Consider the following 19,001-nt stretch of genomic DNA (forward strand, 5'->3'; position numbering starts at 1 on the left):
TAAACACACTTCACATGAAGCATTCTCCTTGAATGCCTTGTAAAAGAAATGAAACATTGGTTAGAAACACATTCGCCACTGCTGACCACACAGGTTTTTATATTTAATAGAAATTAAATTAGTAGCTTAATATACATAACATGACACTTTCCAGTCCAGTAGCTTTCCAATCCTTGCTTTCAAGTCACAGAGCAAATACTGTACAAAAATTATAACAACGAGCAACCAAAGAGTAAACGCTTCCACTAAAACACTGGACTGGGAAAGGCTGGGTTTATCTGGAGCTACACACGCCAAAGGATACGTAACGATGGACCCATCGCGCTACAATCATGCATTTACCGAGGGACAGATCTGCTGCCGGCCACGCACGCCCGCGCTGCTTCCTCCAGGGCAGGCGGCAGCAGGCTGGGCTGCAGAGCGGCGGGGTTCGCGCAGAGCGGCTGCTTCACCGGGCTCCGTAGCGTTATTAGTAAGGTTCATCCGGGCGGTATCCGTACGCAGTGGCTGGGCGGCTGGGAACCCCTGGTGACTGACCAAAGCCGTCAACTCCCATGCTACATTAAAAAAAAACAAAAACAAAAACAAAAGATAGAGAAACTGTGGGTTTTTGCATGGTAGGGAAGGTGTGCTTAGCGCTGGCGTCTCAACTCTTCCTGCCACAGAAATAATTTTGTGAGGCAACTTTGCAAACCATCTTCCCCTCCTAGCCAGCACTGCTCTGTCTCCTCTTCCCTCGGTGGGAAAAGAAATGCTGCAGAGAAATCAATGCAGCTCCTTTCAAGGAAAAGCTTTCAGGTCAAATTGAAGTCTCAGAAGAGACAGAAGTCTTCTGTCTTTCTGTGGATTTACTGTCAAAGCACTTTCCTTCTGCGACTCAATTTCCCTCCCTGTACAATTAAAGTTAATGTGTCTTTCAGGAAAGTCTTCCAGCATCCTTCTTGCAAAGCCCACTGGTGAAGCTGCCCTGCACAGCACGTTTGAATAATCCGATTTACTTCCCTCAGTACATTTCTGAAGCCCCTGACAAAATACCAGCTAGAAATGAGGAAGTGAGGATATCTGGGACAGCAACACAGTTCAGCAAAGGACAGTGCTTCTGGTGGCATAAAGATTGACAGCCAAATGGCAGGAAGGATTCATCATATCCTGAAAGGCTGTGTACTAATGAGACAGAATAATTCACTTTTCTGGCAGAACAGCATCTTTTACACCTAAGAAGCCTCACAGCAATGAATTAGATACTAAAGCACGAGAACTGCGTAGGGAAAAGTGGCACATATTTCATGCTCAACAATAACTCTCATGCAGGAGGTAGAGGGAAAATGAGTATTGCCTAAGATACTGGATTACTGCCTGTTCATAGCTACGCCACTTCTTAACTTCCCCTTCAGTAGAAGGACAAATAGAAAAGGATTCTGATTTATTGCCTGACTAAAGATGCATTGAAAGGAGCTGAACTTCCCCTCTGAAGACTGTCAAAACACAAAGAACCAAAGTGCTTTTGGAGTGGGGAAAAGCTGAACCTCATTACTGCCAATTATACATATGGAACATGGGTTATGCAACAGTCAAGGCTGGGAAAGAACGACCCATCCAGAAGATGGACAATGGGTGGGCCCCAGGCCCTGGCTCAGCAAAAAGCTGGCACCGCTGAATCGGTTGGACTGAAAGGGCTCAGCTGAAGTGCTGGGGGACCACGTCCATCACTCTGTCCTTGCAAAGACGCTTCCCTCAGATTGTGCCTCTGTGAGGTCCTGGAAAAGGATCCTCGGCGCCTGGCTTCTTGGGGAACTAGTTCGCTTGTGGAACAGTCTGATGATCAGGTGAAGGTGAAAGGTCTGAGGCCAACATTTGTCCTCTGAGAGGCAGGCGACGCAGTCAGCAAGAGAAAACCACTCTGTTTCACCCGGATGTATCTTGAGAAAGTGCTTTGCTATTTCCAGGTCTGGCTGTCTGTATCTGAACCGGCAATGCCCCTGTCTCGTAACTCGCTCACAGAGCCGTCGTTCTCACCTTAAAAGGCTGATCAGTCCCTTCAGCAGGGCAAAGAGAAGCAGAGCAGCTGTGGTGTACCCTGAAGTGATGCAAAGCTACACGAACACACGCCTCTGGCTCCACACCTTCCTCTAGCCACCCATCCCTTCCTGCATCCACTCCAAAGCCTCATTACTCTTTTCCAAGCCCATTATGAAACGAGCTGGTGACCTCTGAGGCACCTTCTCCGTTTTCCTCCTTTGCACCTGGCAAATAGCTTTCTCATTAGCACACTTGAAGCTTTAAAAGACTCCCCCCAAAGAAGGGATTAAGAGAAATCCCGTTATTTTGCCCATATCTAACTGTTATCTCCAGAAACACCAAACCCTGCACTCACGGAGAGGACGGTCTCTGCTTCTACCACCCTTACTGATTTGCAGTACCCAAAGGGATTAGACAGACAGACCTCACATGGGCTGCCGTTACATACAGCTTTCTGAACACAGGCCACAAAGCTCTTCTGATCAAAGCAGCAAGGACCTAGCATGAAGCTGACCCATTTGTCAGGCAGTTCAGAAAACAAGTATTTTGAATAATGACTGTAAAACAATGCAGATTCTTTAAAAAAAAGAAAAAAAGTTCTTTCAGTACTGTTAGTACTAGGAGTTAACATACAAAAAGAAAGCATAGTGGGATTTGGAAGAGCAGAATCCAGTTTTGTTGTGCTACTGCAAGTTCCCAGTGATACCCCACGTGTAAGGCTGCAGAGAAGCAGGACCCCTTAGGGCTATGTTTAAACTCGGGAATTCCATTGTTTTCAAAGATCCTTAAAAAGCATCTCCAGTTGATTTATGAATGAAAAGATATTTCAACAGAAAACGCTTTTCTGGGTCCATCTTTCAGTGTCTTTTTCTGTGACTATAAGTGGATAAGTTGGTTTTATTACTGGCATAGTAGAACAGGGGCTCTTTGCATTTCTGCGCTGGAAGGGGCCGTGCTTTTGGCTCCCGGGGGGCAAGAGCAGCCCCTCCTCAGGTTTGCTGTGGCAGAGAGCGATGCAGCAAATCCAACAGCCCCAGAGACCTGTCCTGGAGCCGGACTTTCTTCTTAAATGTGAACGCGGCTTCTCTCGATGCTGCAGAGTTTCAAGAACTTCTTTTCTTCCCTAAAATAATACCGGGTTTTGCAGGGTGAGGTGTAATAACGACAGGGAGCCACGAGGTGGCAATGGGTCTCTGTCGCTGCAGGCAGAGCCGGCCCGGCTGCGTTCAGTTCAGGAACCCTCACCCAAAGAACTTTCAAACGTATTTAAATTGATAACGAGAGCAGGGAAAATATGGTTTCAATCAAATTCTCAGCAAATCATTTTTTAAATTTTTTTTTTTTATAAATATGTAAGTAATTAGGTAAAGATCCCTAGAGTTTAAACTTTGAGGAGTATCAGTTATTTCCAAATGGTTCAGACATGTGTTAGTGTCCTGAAGAAAACTGGAAGAGATGGATCAGCTGATAACTACTTTGGACAGTTAAAAAAAAAATAAAAAGAAAGGAACAGAAAAATCGCATTAAAACACCTTGATCAAATCACCGCTCTCTATCTAAATATTTCTCTTAAGTAAAGGAAGGCTTGTCCATGCTTCGAAAAGAAAAGCTGGATTCCTTTTCACGTTAGTCCTCTTGAAACACACCAGCTTCGCCTATTTGATTGCTTGCACTGGCAGCCTGGAGCAAAAAGCTTGTCGCTGTAGTTGAGGGAAAGGCTGTAGAACCCAGGAGGCAATTAAGGGGCAACAAAACAGCAAACACGCATCCGCAGGCTGAAGTCTGGCTTGTTCCCGAGGCTGGCAGGCCGAGGGCAATGTCTCTGACAGCATAAGCTGCCAAGGACAGGGGTCCTGATGAATCCTGGCCGCTTCTGCCAAGACCAGCACAAGGCAGAGCCAGGAAAGATGGTGGCTTTTCAGCTCGTTGGGTAACGACTGGCCCGAGATCACAATTTGTGCCTTGTGTTCTGAGATTTATACCAGCAATTGACTTCAAAAGTCACGGCTAGGAAAAAACCATGTTGTTGGCCTGATTTGTAAAGCATCTACCAGGAGACTCGGTGCTCAGCAGAAGCAAGCATCAGCCTGTCTTCCCAAAGTTAGGGACACACTCGTACCACTGAGGTAACAATGCTCATCTCCAAATTGTGGTTTTTTCCTCCTGTTAGTCAGCCCTGTTCGATGTGGTACCTCGCAGCAGCACATGCAATCCCTGCACACGCAGCTGTACATTGGATACAGGTCGCACGCCACCACCACGAGCTCCTCCGATAAACGTCTTAGGATGACGCTGCCTTAATCTGCAAGTTATTGAAGGCAGTTTTGTCTCACAAAGTTGCACGCGTGCGCGTGGAGAGAGCGGTGCTTGCTAACCACCCTGTCCAAGCACAACTGTTTTCTGGTGCAAAGTTTACCACCACACCCGGAGCTGATGGAGTTAAACAGTGAACAGCACAGTTAATTACTGTGTACTGCTAACCTCAGTTGCCGGTTCATTTTGAGACCCTTTAAAATATGAACTGTGTATTTTACCCCTATGCACTCTCTTAATGATTTGTTTTTTTTAGACTGAAATCACTTCCAGCCATCAGTTATACTCACGGTCTCTACACATGCACTTCTCCAAGCACAAATATTTCTTTTTCCTATTGGTCTGCCAGCCCCTGTCAGAGCAAATTTCGCTTTAAACTAAATGCTATGATACTTAAAACCTCTTGGATTACTCAGGCTGCTAGTGTGATCTATGACCTTCCCCAAATGACAGCTGAACTTTCCAATTTGCTTGTACTGCTGGGGAACTGAAGAACACATGCTGAAGAGGAAAACGTTCCTGATGTGCATGAGTGAGGAGAGATTGCTCAGCAGCTCTGCTTATTGATACTTACTCTGAGTCACAACATCCACATCAATGTACCCATCTCGGATCCTAGGCGCCCTGACATCATTTAAAATGTAAAGACCAGTCGTGTCCCCCTCACAGCAGGAAATGCCAACCGACATCCCACCGTATCCCCAAAATTCTTCCTTTCCCTCCTGTGCCCAGAGACTCAGTGGGCTTTGTGGTACGTCTGGCAGACACGGCAGGCTCAGACAGGAGCTCTCTGCCAGCAACTCACTGCTGGGGTTCCCGTTCAGGTATCTTTGCTGCTCACGAGCACATGGTACAGGAAGAGAGGGCCTTCAACTTAGTCTTGAGCTGACCAGGGGCAATTAGCACCCGGGTGCAAGCTGACCAAGGAGTGAGGCTGCTTGCTCTGAAGTTTTCCTGATGCGACAGACACCTGAGCCCGTCTGCGCTAGCGCTCACACGGTCACTAGCACCGGTGCTGACAAATTGCTCTAAAACAGGTACTAATTCCTCCAGCATAAGCGCGGCCTCAGAAAGGCAAGTCTGAAGTCCCCGAGGAAATTACTGGTGAAAACTAAACCCTTGACATCCAACTGGAAATGCCCCCAGGAGGATGCACAGATCTCGGAGCGATCCCAGGAAGAAACACTGATTTGGAAACAGGCTTGCACGCTCACAGACGAGGCGAGAAGCAGCCTGGCAAGGATCGTACCAGGCTGTCCTGGAAATGACTGTGATGGCCTGTGCAGGTGAAAGTGGTCCAGGAAAAGTCTTCACCTTAGAAAGTGAAATATCAGTTCAGGAGCTTACACTTTAGGGCCAAAATTTCATCCTTTTCTGCCTACCACTTTCACGGTTGGTAACCCAAAATTAAAACACCCTGAAATCACCACGCACTGAAAATGAAATCCAAGCTAAACACATACAGTGCTTCCAACAGAGCCACCATTTCAGCTGCATTTCTTTTCATTCTAAACCTGTTCTAAAACCCTGTCAGTCCTGCCTCCTTACTCTGCATCAACAAGGCTTATACCAGCCTCATGTCTGAGAGACTCTCTCCCCTACTCACGGGGGATAAATTTGTAATTCACTGGGTTCCCAGACCTTGCTAAGACCAAGCAAGCGGTACTTGCAGCTCTCCGCTACCCCACCAAATCCTAATGAAGGAATCGCACACAAAGTTCTCCACATGCTCAAGTGAGCTGCTGAGAGAGTTTACTCGCAGGCGTAAATCTGCTGCCTATGTTTACACACATGGCACCTCTTGTTGCTACTTGTTTGCAGCTTTGCAAAACTCCTCCCGAATACCAGAGAATGAGGTTTGAACCAGAAGAAGTTTTATGAGCATCCTTCGGAAGCCTGACATCAGTACAGTTCACAGCAACCCCTTTTTCCTCTGTTCCTTCTCACTTTATGTACCTTATATTGTTTCTAAAGAACACCATCTTCACTCTCAAAACATTCCTCACCTCATCCCAGGCAGGCATTCGGAATTTTGTGCAGCACATCCTTCAAGTGCTAATGTTTCCCTCCTGTGAATCTACTCGTGTGCGACAGCACTGTTGATAACACACAGCACAGTTACCATCGTGTATCGCCTTTATACACTCTCACGCCATAAAGCCCTGTCAGCTATAGTGCTCTGTCAAGTTCCTGTGCATAACAGACAAACCAGACTATGGTCAGATGACTACTGAAGGCTGTATCTTTCCCTCAGGAGGTACCTAAGCCATAGAATTGTCACAGCAGTCTCTAATCTTGAGACAAGCGCAGCATTATAACTTGTACAACCAAGATGAAGTGTATAATTTATAATACTTGCCAACAAGAGACACAGGAGTTTCCCAGCAGCAAAGTCTGTGTTTTTTCTTGCCTCTCAGTGGGTTGGTTTGTTTTAAAGCGTTGATGGAAGGTGCTAGACTCTAGGTCTGAGAACGACTGCGGTGCAGGGCAGTATAATCACACGTGGGATGGGGCAGAAGCTGCAGTCGCGCTAGCCCAGTTAGGAGACTGGTTAGCAAGTGCTGCAGCTCCCTCCCTTCCTCCTCCTGTCAGTCGCTTTTCTGAGCACAAGGACCTCACCCCATTATCCAAATTCCACACCTCCCTCTGCAGGTTTCCTCTGCGCAGAGGCCAGGGTAGGAAAAGGCAGGAGGAGCCAGGGGCGCTGCACAGCGAGGATTCAGGCATGATGTGCATCCAAGCGCAGGAGGCAAGAAATGTTTCTGAACTCCATAGAACGCACACAGCCCTCCAGCTTCTAAAATTATCTTCAGTTAAGAGATATTTAGCTAATTCATTTGAGGTATCTGCTAAGCACCACACCTGAGTCAAGGCTCAAAGACTCTTTGGCCTTTCTGCCAACACGCGCTGCCAGGTGAACACTGGATGGGAAAATGTTTTCCTGACACCAGTCCCAAAAGAGTGGAATGCATCAGTAAGTGGCGTAAGGGCGGTTGCTTTTTCCCTTGCCAAGAGACTAGTGAGCCAGATGATGATCCTACTTACTTCTACGTGCCAACTACCTCTGGGTTTGCTTCACTGACCATAAATTTTTCATCCTTCAGAGTACGAGCACAAACCGTGGGTTTACAGAGAACCAGCATACAATGGAGAAGTCTTACAAAAAACAATATTTCTATATATAATGTCCTGTAACTGTAGATTCTCCCACTGCTGGGAGTGACGTTAAACTATAAACCACAAGTCTCCTAAATTCTGCCTCTCGTGGTCCCAACTTTTTCTCCCCTATCTCTGAAGCTTTTTTCCCCCATCCTTTCTATCCCTCAAGCTCAAGTAGGAGGGGAGTTTTGTCACAGGGACTGTGACTGCATGTCAGTAGTGAATATTCATATTCCTTAAATACCGTCTCTGCTCAAAAGACAGAAAATAACAGAATGAACCTGTGCAATGCTAATTCAGCTCCCTTGTGCATCATGATGCAGCTTTTATGGATATGATCATGTCTCTTCTTCCATGTGATCCAGCTTTTTTCAGTTCACTTAATGACTTAAAGTTTCCAGTTGCTTCTGGACTCGGTGCCCAGTTGCATCTCAGCACAATACTGCTGTTTCTGCCATTTAATTATAAACAAATGCAAATCTGACAATTGTGGAGAAATGAGCACTGCGTCTTCTGTGTCAGGCTCCAGCTATGCACCAAGCAATAAGCATGCCAAGATTCACTGGTGGGGAGGCAGCATTTGAAAAAAAATAAAATATATATTTCCCAACTGACTAGTAAGAAAGCACTGAACTAAAACCAAATGACCTTGCTTAGCCAAATTCAGTAAGAGCCTTGCTTGAAAGCTGTAGAACTTGCCATCCAGCTCTATGAAAGCAGCTTGGGACTTGGGCTCAGTTTCTCGCTCTGTCAGTTACCTGCTGTGCGATCCCGGACAAGTTGCTCCTTTTCTCCATGACCTCAGTTTCCCATTGGAGTATTGAAAGAAAAACCACCCCAGACATTAAAGACAGCAACTGACCAACTACAGTAATGAGAAGACTCAAATGAAAACTGACGTAGATAGAAAAGACTTTTGCCTCTTCTGTAACACCCTTCAAAGAGGAAAAAACAGAGTATTTCTGATCTGCTAGAAAAAGCAACAAATCCAGAGTACAGCCAAGGGGCAAAACAGCAACTCAAGAACTCAAGTTGTTTCACATATTCAGCTTGATTCTTTGAAGGGCATCGGGATAACTTCAGTCGCGTTCCCTCGCCCAGGCTCACAACTCCACCACGCGGACGGGGAGTTTCTCAGCTATTCTGCACAGGATTTGCTAAAAGGTCAAGAGCTGGAACAGAAACCAAGAGTTCTGACTTTCCATTACAAGTCTGAGAGAAACATCTCCTATGCTGTTGGCTCAACAACTGGCCAAACCCACTGATTAGATGCATCCATTTCTTAAAATTAATTAAGAACTAAAACAAATAGAAAAATCCCTGCGGAGCAGGCAATAAAAACCAAGACGTCCTTTCTTCCTCCTCTCTCCTTGCACAGTCCAAAGTATTTCTGTCAACTCTGTAACTTGAAGAGTGCATTGCCTTTATCTTAAACTAGTACTACGTCTGGCTTGGGAAAACTTGAAGCATCTCTTTTACTGAGCTCCAGCGATGTCAGCGTTACATTGGGTACAAAAGCCTCAGCTGACGGCCTGAGCGGAACAAGATCCTGAAGTGGCAACTTTGTAGAGGTGAGCGGTGCTACGGACTGGATCAGCTCAGGATCTGGTCCGTGTCTCCTACAGGCTTCCCGATTCCCCGACGGGAAGCATTTCTTGCTTCCTGTGCTGGGTTACAGAGCAGGGTCACTGCGAAAACATACTCTGAGATCCGCAGCTGAAGCAAAAATGCAAGTTTTCCATGCCCTGCACTAAAGGGCTCTCAGCTGGAGAATTATTCCTTTAAATATTTACACAGGCTCCTCAAGCCCAAGCACTACCACTCAGCTGTGTGCTTCAAAACAAGTGGGGAAAAATAGTTCCCCCTGGTGCGCAAATACCCAGGAAAGCCATGCCAACAGGTCACTGGCGAGAGCTGTGCTGTCTCCGGGGCTCAGCACCAAGAGCCGGGCAACTGGATGTGGATGACAGGCCAGATGCTGGAGAGAAGGAGGGAGGGAGAGTGAAAAAAATAAATAAATCTGTTCGGCTTTGACTTACAGCTGCAGGCAATAAAAGCTTTCAAAGACTTTTCTGAAAGTTAAGGTTACTAGAGGATTTGCAGTGTTCACTAGAGCGCATGCAGCAAATGCAGTTGGAGCCTTACTACTGATGAATAAACGCTAAATACCTTTTACCACCATAGATGATTGTCCAGATTTCTGCCACTCCGATATATCAGCACAGGGCCCTAGTGAAATCTCATCAAAATCTACCCTAAAATCAGTTATGATTTCAGTGTAAACCAGCAAGGAAGTAAATCTCAATGTCTCTTACTGCTTGCTTTCCTAGGGCTAATGCTGGATATATCAGGGAACAAGCCAGATAAAAATACAGATGCGAAACATCTTTTTGGTGATCTGTAACTTGGAGCAATGTTATTATGCAGAAATTTCAACTTTCATTAATTCAGCAAAAAATAAAATGTTTCCAGGCCAAAAGCTGGGCATAGAGTCTTGGAAAAAAAGACACCCCAAACTTAAAAAGCTCAAAACCCAGAAGACAAACTTTCTAAACTTGACTAATTTTTTTTAAATCTCACGGTTCAAAAAAATTCTTCTAGGTTTTCCAGAGAGAAGAGAAAAGGATGGTTCAGTCACCATACTTGAATGGTTGAAACTGATAAACACAGACTTGGAGAGTCAAATTTTAGAATCAAAATTTTAACTGTTTGGCAAAGAAATTCATTTGATACGTCACATTAATTTTCATACTAGAGACTTGTTTGCAGCACATGTTCAGTTCGGATAATAACTGTAAGAAATATCCTGCTGATGTAAGGGACTTTTACAAACTACTCATTGTAGGTTTAATTTTGAATCCTGCGAGTAGACTTCTACATAGAGTACAAAACACCCTTCGCTTTATTGCAGTTTTAAATCTTTCTTCCAGGTCTGGCCTTGCAACCACTTGTCTTGATAAAATAGGTCACTTGAAAAAGGAAAGCTCAATAAAATGAATTACAAAACCAACAAGATTAAACTGATTGTGCTGTTTTTGTACAGTGCAGCTGAATTCTGCAAATATGCTGCTGGCTGTGGTTTGGCATTTAACAGCATGCGATCAGTGAGAAGGAGGAAATTTTATTCTCATTAACTGTTGCAGATTTACTGCAGTGAAAAAGGGCTATGTAACCTGAGAAGTGACAGAATGGAAAGATCAAAGCAGCAGTCTGGAAACTAAATAAACCTTCTGGCTACTTCCTGCAAGGAAAATTCACTCTGGCAACGTAAAACAGAGTCCAGTTAAAAACTACTCTCAGTTTTATGAGCTGTCACAGCAGCTTGAGTGGTTTGGACCAGTCAAGTTTAGAACATTATATTTCCTTGTTTTTGTCTCAGATACTTCTGTAAGCAGTTTTATAGTTTGTTGGGTTTTTTTTTAAAGAGAAAAATAAAATTCTTTTCTTTTGGTTGAAATCGAGAAGGTCACAGCTAAACTCATTAAAAAAAAGCAGGTCTTCATTTGCACATTCCATTCCCATTTACTACATTTTAATGTTTTACTTCGAGATTTATAAGCAATGTACATTTGCTTTAATAACTCTTCCGCATTCTGTTCACTTATTGTTTAATATAAGTGCAAATCAGTTTACAGAGCCCAGATGGCTTGTAACCAGGGAGCCAGTCTATTCCTAGTAGCACATCTGGAGGGACTGAGAGCAGCAGACAGAACGTGGGAATTAATTAATGTAAAATTTCAGAAGAGACAGACCCAGGTTTCGGGGATTTTTTGGTAAGACATTCCAATGGACTTGAGCTAACTGCCACAGAATTTTGGTATTCTTTTAAAATTCTTAACAGTCACCTAAACCATGGCAGTTAAATGAGGCCAACTGCAGGTGGAATACAGTAAAATAAAGAGCAGCTAAAAAAAAAATAGTGAAAGAAATGACTGAACGTGAAAGAGGCCCAAGTATCCCATATTCCAAAAGAGCTGAAGCGCATTTAAACCTCAATGAAAACCCTTTTTCCAAATGGCATCTCCAACTTGCTAAAAAAAAAACCCCAACCCAGCATCCTTAAAATATTCCCAAGCAAGCTCTTTCATCCCTTTGCATACTACTGTAATTGTTCTCGAGGAACAGCTCTTACAGTAAATGAAGGAAGTGCAACGTGATCCTTGGCGAGGATGGACCACACACCTTGGGGAGAGGTGGGGTGGTCCTGGCGCTGGGGCACCGCGAGAGCGGCGAGGAGAGCGAGCACCGCTCGGCTCCGGGCTCTGCCACCACGTTTCGGGTGAAGAACTTGTCCTCACCTTCAGGTCCCCGCTCAGCTATTCGGGACAAGGACTGTGAGCGTAGTCTGCGTGTTGGGGGATACAAGAGGAGCTGCTTTGAAGCTTCTGATATGGTCTGGGAACAGAGTAATAATAAATAAGCACCCAGGCACATAAAAAGATGTTGCTGTCTATAGAATACTGGATACGAAGAATATTGTCCTCATCTGGATATTCCCAAGTTACCAGCAGCGCTAATTCTTTAGTGGTGCAGTATGCACAGATCTCCAAACCCCGGGAGAATCTCACTGATGAACATGAGTCATGGTAAAAAAAAAAAATAAAAAAAAAAATAAAGTCTTCTTCCCCTTGAATAACCAAACCCTTGGTCTACAAAAATGCCACAATAACTGTCCACATCATAACAGCACAATTTGGACAAATACGTATCAGTGACATCTAAACTGCATTATAATGTGACCAGGTTGCAGTATTTAATTTCTATAAACACGGCTTTAAGAAGATAATGTGAAAAAGCTAATAGTGACAGCTAGCAAGGCATGTGACCACTACCTTAAAAAACAGGGAAAGAAAAGAGAGAACTCTAGTTTAGTACAGGTGCAGAAACAAATTATCACAAACTAGACATGAAGAAATTCAAGCTTACATTCAAAAGCTCTTAGTGATGAAGCACTCCTGATCTCAAAGAACACTCCCACATTTAAATACTGAAAGAAAACAACCATACGGTGATTTCTGATTTAGGCCATGATCCAGGATCTGTAGAAATCAAATCTTACAACAAAATTGTTCCAGGCTGTGTTCAAAACGCTCCAAAAGGCAGCAGTTCCTGCTTCCTTACTGCTATCTCTAAGATGCAAGATGTTAATTCCAAGCATAGTTACCACCTGGACAGGTACCGATGGACAAAAAGAAACGTACCTGCCTGTTTCACGTGACCAGTCAGTAAATGCTGTATCGCCCAAGTTAGGAGTGTGCTTCATCTCTTTTATGTCAAGTCATATATCAGAAATTTAGTGAAATCCTCTTGATCTTATTCAGTTCAACTTCTTTAAAACTAAACATGTAGGCAGTTAGGTCAACAGAATATGACTTTAAAAAAAAAAAAAGAAAGAAAAAAAAAGATACAACTGTGCTGCCACTAACAACATTTTTGTGGGACCAAAATAAACCAAAACCCCCTTATTTGTCTCCAGGAACTTCAATGGTTCTGGGCTTGTCTTTAAGGCCTTTTCAAATTCGTTTCAGCGGGATTTACAATTTGCTAATACTGATGTGTGATAAACTAATAAAAGCTGCCTACAAGGTTATAGGCCCAATTTACTAATAAAACCTAATTTGGTTCTCTTGGGAAATGCAAATTAAATAGTGTCCAAATGGTGGAAGCTGAATACAACTCTGCTGAAACTGCAAAGGCAAAAAAGGATTTTTTTTTTATTATTTTTAACATAAAGCTTAAGTAGAGAAAAGAAAAAGTAATGCACAGAACTGTAAGAAATATCACTATAGTAAAATGTTTGAAAGGAGAATCACAATGCAATCATAATTTAAACTTGATTAGCTTTCCTTTCCATTAATTAAATGATTTTATTATTATATGTCCACCTCTGTGGAAAGCATTACTGCCTCTATTCAAATGATGATGAGAGAGATGGGGATACTTGGAGTTCTGCTGTAGCACGGATCCCACAGGAGAACATGTTTTTCATCTAAGCTAATCTTTCCAAGAACCATGAAACGAAGTTTCTTCTGGCACTGACGTAAAGGGTTGCCTGAGGCAGCTCACTTTTACTGTCTAATAACGTGTAAGTTTTTCACCTTCAGAGAGAGCCTGTGAGATGGCACTTGGCTGCTGAAAGGCTGGGAGGGGAATGTTCCAACTTCTGAATGACCTGCGCACATCACTGAAAATACAACACGGATAAGAAAACTCCACGCCAGGGTCACCAGCTCCTTCAGGCCTTGCCTGAGGATGCGCAGGCTCCTTGCATGAGCGATACACCCTGCAGGGTTTAGAGACTAGAGCAAGGAAGAGATGAAATCCTAACCTCGATGCTCGAGAAGAACAACTTTTGAGAAGAACTGAGAAGAACTTGACAGGAACGACTTTTAGCAAATGTAAGAGAAGTTAAAGATCCGTATGGAAGATGGCTATAAATGTATTAAGTTCCTGAAGCCCACAGCACCACGGTTTCCACCAGCTCAAGACCCAACAGCGTGGTTATACGTGCCTATACTTGCCAACAACAGACACAGCGTAACTGAAGCCTCCAAGGTTCTGGCTCAATATATTTACCTCACAAAATATCACAGTGACCTGCCACGGCAAAAAGAAGAAATGCAGCTACAGTTTTAGGCTGTAAATCCAGGCAAGAGGTAAGACGTTCCACCAAAGACAGAGACAGTCACCCCATAAAACTGGTTTTGTTTGACATGCCAAACCTCACTGCTTCCTGGGAAGAAGCTTCAGTCAGATCTCTGTTCGGAGGAGACGCGAACGCTTGCTCCAGGAGCAGCACACAAAGAGAAACGCCTTGTTGGAGTGAAAATGAAGATTGCGCAGTGGCAGCTCTGCTATGTTTCGTAACAAGGTTAAAGGATTCTGTACTGGAGAAAACCTCCTCAGGAAGGAAAAAACCCTCCCAAAAAATTTGGCTACCTCCAGCATTCCTAACTATTAATCTCTCTAAGCTACAGACGGAGAGGATTTGGGAACTCAGATGAAGATATTAACAAAAAAATTGGCTTTTACATTTCAAAACTGTACTATTATCTAGTTATAGCTGGGAAAGCTGGAAGAGTCATTTCTTCCCCAAAGGATATGAAAAATACTGTGGATCTCTCTTTTATAAGATATTAGCCATCACTACTATGTTTATGTCTTAAGAAACTAATTAGTCTCTAGAAGGTGATTAAAATTTGATGAATCACCATAGATTCTTGAAGATATCTTTCAGCTGGTCTTTATCCCTTGCAGCTCAGACACTAAACTGTCATCACATTAGCCAAAGGTGAGGGATTTTTTGTTTGCTACAATCATAAAACTTTCACTCTGTATTAAGAGTTATCAGAACCAGAAGCCTTGAATACAGATTTTAATAACAGATGAAAATTTCAAGTCTATGCCTAATGCCCATCTGCTTCTGAAAGACAGTAAGATGAGTCAAAGCTGGTAATCTAATCACCAAAGTCTTTTCCTAGCCAATAAAAAAAAGCTGGATACAAGCTGTCAAAACAACCTCCTCAGCCACGTATTTTCTGCTGAATGGAAAACATACCTTATGATCTGTTTGCATTCTGCTCCAAACCTTTGAGGAAAACAAGAGATGCTGTTTATGTATTTTATCACCGCTTCTGTGTACATTATATTCCAAAATAATTCTATTTACAGACGTAATACACAACAATACAACTCCACTAAGAATATAGTTCAGAACTAAGAGCTGTAAACTAACGCTGCAAGCCATACAAGCAAGACTACCACAAACAAAGCTTTTCTATTTCTAACGATGCCTTGAATCCCTAAAGAGAGGGTGGCAGTACTACAAGCTGGCAGCTTTCCAGGTCTTCACTTCTGTGCTGCTTCTCCTTTATGATGACAAGTACCAGAAACAACAGATATCCCTGATTGCTCCAAGGTATGTCCAGAACAGCAAGGATGCAAGCTAATTTACAAACTGAATTTAGGGCTAGATACTTTTACAATTCCTTCAAAGTTGGGTTGGAAAGAACCTTTGATGCAGGACCTGACCGCACAAGGTAGCATTCTCAGCTCCTGCCAGCAGTCAGTACTCTAGATTTCCACAGAAAGTCCAAGAAACCCTGCAAAGGCAACGGCTTTGAAAAATGCAGCCCCTAAAGATACTCCACCTAGTTTGCCAGACCTATAGATGAACGTACTGCTAATAATATTACTTCATGTTTCCTTCTTAAAAAATTATGAGGGGACACCTCTCCTCCATGTGCTAACCCAGTGAGCGCAGGCGCCTATAAATACCTTAACTTTTTAAACTCCTGCTTTACTCTTGACTTCAGAAAAAGACTTCCCTACTTGCCTAAGACTGTGCAGCAGGTCCAAGCGTCTCCTGGGAGAGGGACTCCACAGGACACTTTTGTGATACCCCTGCTGGGTTACGTGGAAGTAAACCACTTCATCAATTACACATCTGGATACAGCTGCTGCTCCAATTCCCCCAAATTTTCCTGAATCCAGCATGGTGGGACTGCAATGGCAGAGGCTGCCCCAGGTCTCTGCTAGTACTAGCACCCTACATCCAAGGAAGCGTGTGGGTTTTACTATCTGCTCAGCGCAGTGTAACTGGTAGAACAATCCGACACGTGGCAGCTGGGTTGGGCTGAGCTCCCTTGCACAGTTATTACTAAATATTCCTTACACTGAAAAAATCTTCAAGGTGACTTGAGTTTGGTTGCCATCTTTAAAAATCTCTCCTAATAGACCCATTCCTTCGGCTCCAAAACCGGGCTGATGATCAGAACACACTTAAGCCCTGGTAATGCACTGGGGGAACCAGCACTGGCTCAGCTTCTCAGTGACAAGGCATTAAAAAGGTGAGTCTTTCTGGCTGACTCGTTAGGCTCTCCTGGAGCCAAGGGGAAGTCCTCATCCAGTCTGAGCTCACTGCAAGGATAGGAAATAACAGCAGAGAAATTAAAGAGGTAACTTTTCCTCATAGGAATGCAAAAAGGAGGATTAAACTATTCCAAGTTGAGTAGCAAGAAGTCAGCTCATGGTTGTCACTCACCCCCATTGCTTAGCAGTTACAGAATTAAAAAGCCTAATATAGAAGGCCAAGACTAGAAGACACAGGCACAACAAATAAATGTATAATGAATAAAGTATAACAACTGAAAAGACCAAAAATATGCATCCACTCATTATTAGGCCTTCTTTCTTTGAACTCACAAAAAACGTTACTACTAACCGACTTGCTAGTTGTCTATGCAAATCCTAATCCAGCTTTCTTTAAAAAAAAGGTTTCTGAAAACATATTCAAATAATAATAGAAAAATGAACCATTTTTGTAACAAAAATCTTGATTTATTAAAAGCTGGAACTGGTTAAAAATAAATCCTTGACATAAGGTTCTTGTTAGCTTTAAACTGTAAGCATAAAAATACCCTAGAATTATGTTTTGGTATGGATGAAATGTACACTATATAACACATAAAAAGAGCCTAGACTTGCTGCTATTATTTTTAATTAGGCTCTCTAGCACGTATGGTTTTACCTTCCAACACCAATTCAAATTTGGGAAAAAGGAGGGTCTGACTCTGCAAACTCATGGGACTGGCAATTCCAAGGCTCATGCCTTGGAGCACTAATGCATTTTACATTAGCTCTAAGCATCAGGAAATCCTGGCTTCTGGCGCCAAGAAGTTCGAAACGATAATGACACACATCTGAAAACTAGGATTCGCCATTTGACTGCCAGTATCTATTCTATCAAACAATTCAGGCCGGGTCTGTTACAAACACGACAGAACATTTGCAGCAGTCCACACTGTTTCCAATTAGACCATGTGTCTGGACTGCAGATAAATCCATGGAGTGATCATACCGAAAAAAAGTCTTCCTAGAAAACAGAATTCTAATGAGAAAGCTGAATACTTCGAGGCTATCGTCAAATAGGCAATTACCAAGTTTGTCGTTAGCCAAACTGCAGTTTTCCCCCATTTTTGTTCTAGAGGTGAGCCTCCAAAATGCCTTGAGACATTACGAGAAAATTCAACAAACGCTTGACTTAACAAGGTGTACAGCAGATGTAGTTTGTTACTCATTTTGGTTGGAATACAATCAGATTCAAAAGCACCTCGCTACGGTAGCTCCCTGATAAGGGACTGAAATTTGAGGTTGAGTGATCTGCTTTAACTTTTACCCAAGGACACTCAGATTATTTTTTTTTCCCAGCAGAATGCTTTCTGACAAAACAAGAGCATCCTTACTGGGGATATAGCAAAGGTTATCGGAAAGAAGAATTACAAGAAGCCCAGGTAGGGAAGAAAAATCTTTTTTACTTCAGCAGTTCATATCGTGAATGACTCATACTTTACAAACGGCAACTAAAGGTGTAGGTGGTGAAAATAACGTTCCTCCTTTGGAAACAAACGACTGCAACCACAGGGCTGGGTATGCCCAGATAGTGAATTCTGTACCTTGACTATAGAGTTCAGCATTTTTTTCCCATCTAGCTAACTTTCAAAGTGCCATGGGTAACCTGAGAATACCTTGGGAAGACTTATAAGAGAAAAAAAAAAACCAAACACAAACCTACAGAATTAGTTTTGAGAGCTGAGAAACTTATTTAACAATTTAAGAATATTGGAAACAAAAGTCACCATCTCAAGCTGATCTCTCTTCAGATACTTCTCAGCAACAATGTCTGAACAGTATTTCACTGTCATAGTCAGTTGTGTGTTCTAGTGTTACTTTTTACAGCTTTTGGAAAGCCCCGATGTATTACAACACATGCTAATATGTTGAAAGAAACGTGTAATTCAGAAGATAGACTAGAACTGCTTTTTCAAAGTAACACATTCTCCCTACACACGTTCTTCCCAAAGAGCAGTTTACCTGCCAGAGAAGGGATGCTGCCCAACGAGGTCTCCATTCTGAAGATGGTAATCGCCGAAGAAATCAGGACTCACGGCTCCATCAGGGGCTATTAAGCCATCTATAAAACCAAGAAAGATCCAGTGACTGGATGAAGGAACATGACCTCAGGATAAGTGTGTAACACAACATGTGCTTGTTTGTCTTCAGAATTAGCAACTTGCACTATTTCTGGAGGAATGTCAAGCAACAATAATATTAAAAAACAGCAAATGCAGTTACAAAAAAAACCCTCATGGGGTCCAAGTAGCTCAGTCTAGTATTCTGAAAAACACTGTACTTAAGGAATATTCTCTTACCCCTTCTTTCTCAGGCCTGTAAAAGTTTTATCGAGACCCATCTTGTCTGCCCCATCATGAAAGTGAGTCCAGAGAAAATGTAGTAAGAAGGGTCAAACATTAATCTGGGCCAGTAGCTTGAAAGCAGAAAAGCAGCAAAAGTCTTAATTGTTCAGATTTTACCCTTTACCACTGAATCTTTTAAAATTTGTTTAAAAAAATCCCCAAAAAACAGGAAAGCAACTTCAAACCTATTTCTTTGATGTCCCTTATATTTCCTAGCTATTTCCTAAAGGAGCGGTCTTTTCATGACACTCTTTC

General features: G+C 43.0%; 1 protein-coding gene across 1 annotated transcript in view; it reads right to left on the bottom strand.

Moving 5' to 3' along the window:
* Positions 1-448: 448 nt before the first annotated feature.
* KIFAP3 (kinesin-associated protein 3) overlaps positions 449-19,001 on the bottom strand; it is a 64,347-nt gene continuing 45,794 nt past the window's right edge. The window contains 2 exon segments of the mRNA XM_009875915.1: positions 449-557; positions 18,364-18,463. Of these exon segments, the coding sequence (XP_009874217.1) occupies positions 449-557; positions 18,364-18,463 (209 nt within the window).

This window comes from Apaloderma vittatum, unplaced genomic scaffold (genome assembly GCF_000703405.1).
Source record: "Apaloderma vittatum isolate BGI_N311 unplaced genomic scaffold, ASM70340v1 scaffold7209, whole genome shotgun sequence".
Classification (NCBI taxonomy): Eukaryota; Metazoa; Chordata; class Aves; order Trogoniformes; family Trogonidae; genus Apaloderma; species Apaloderma vittatum.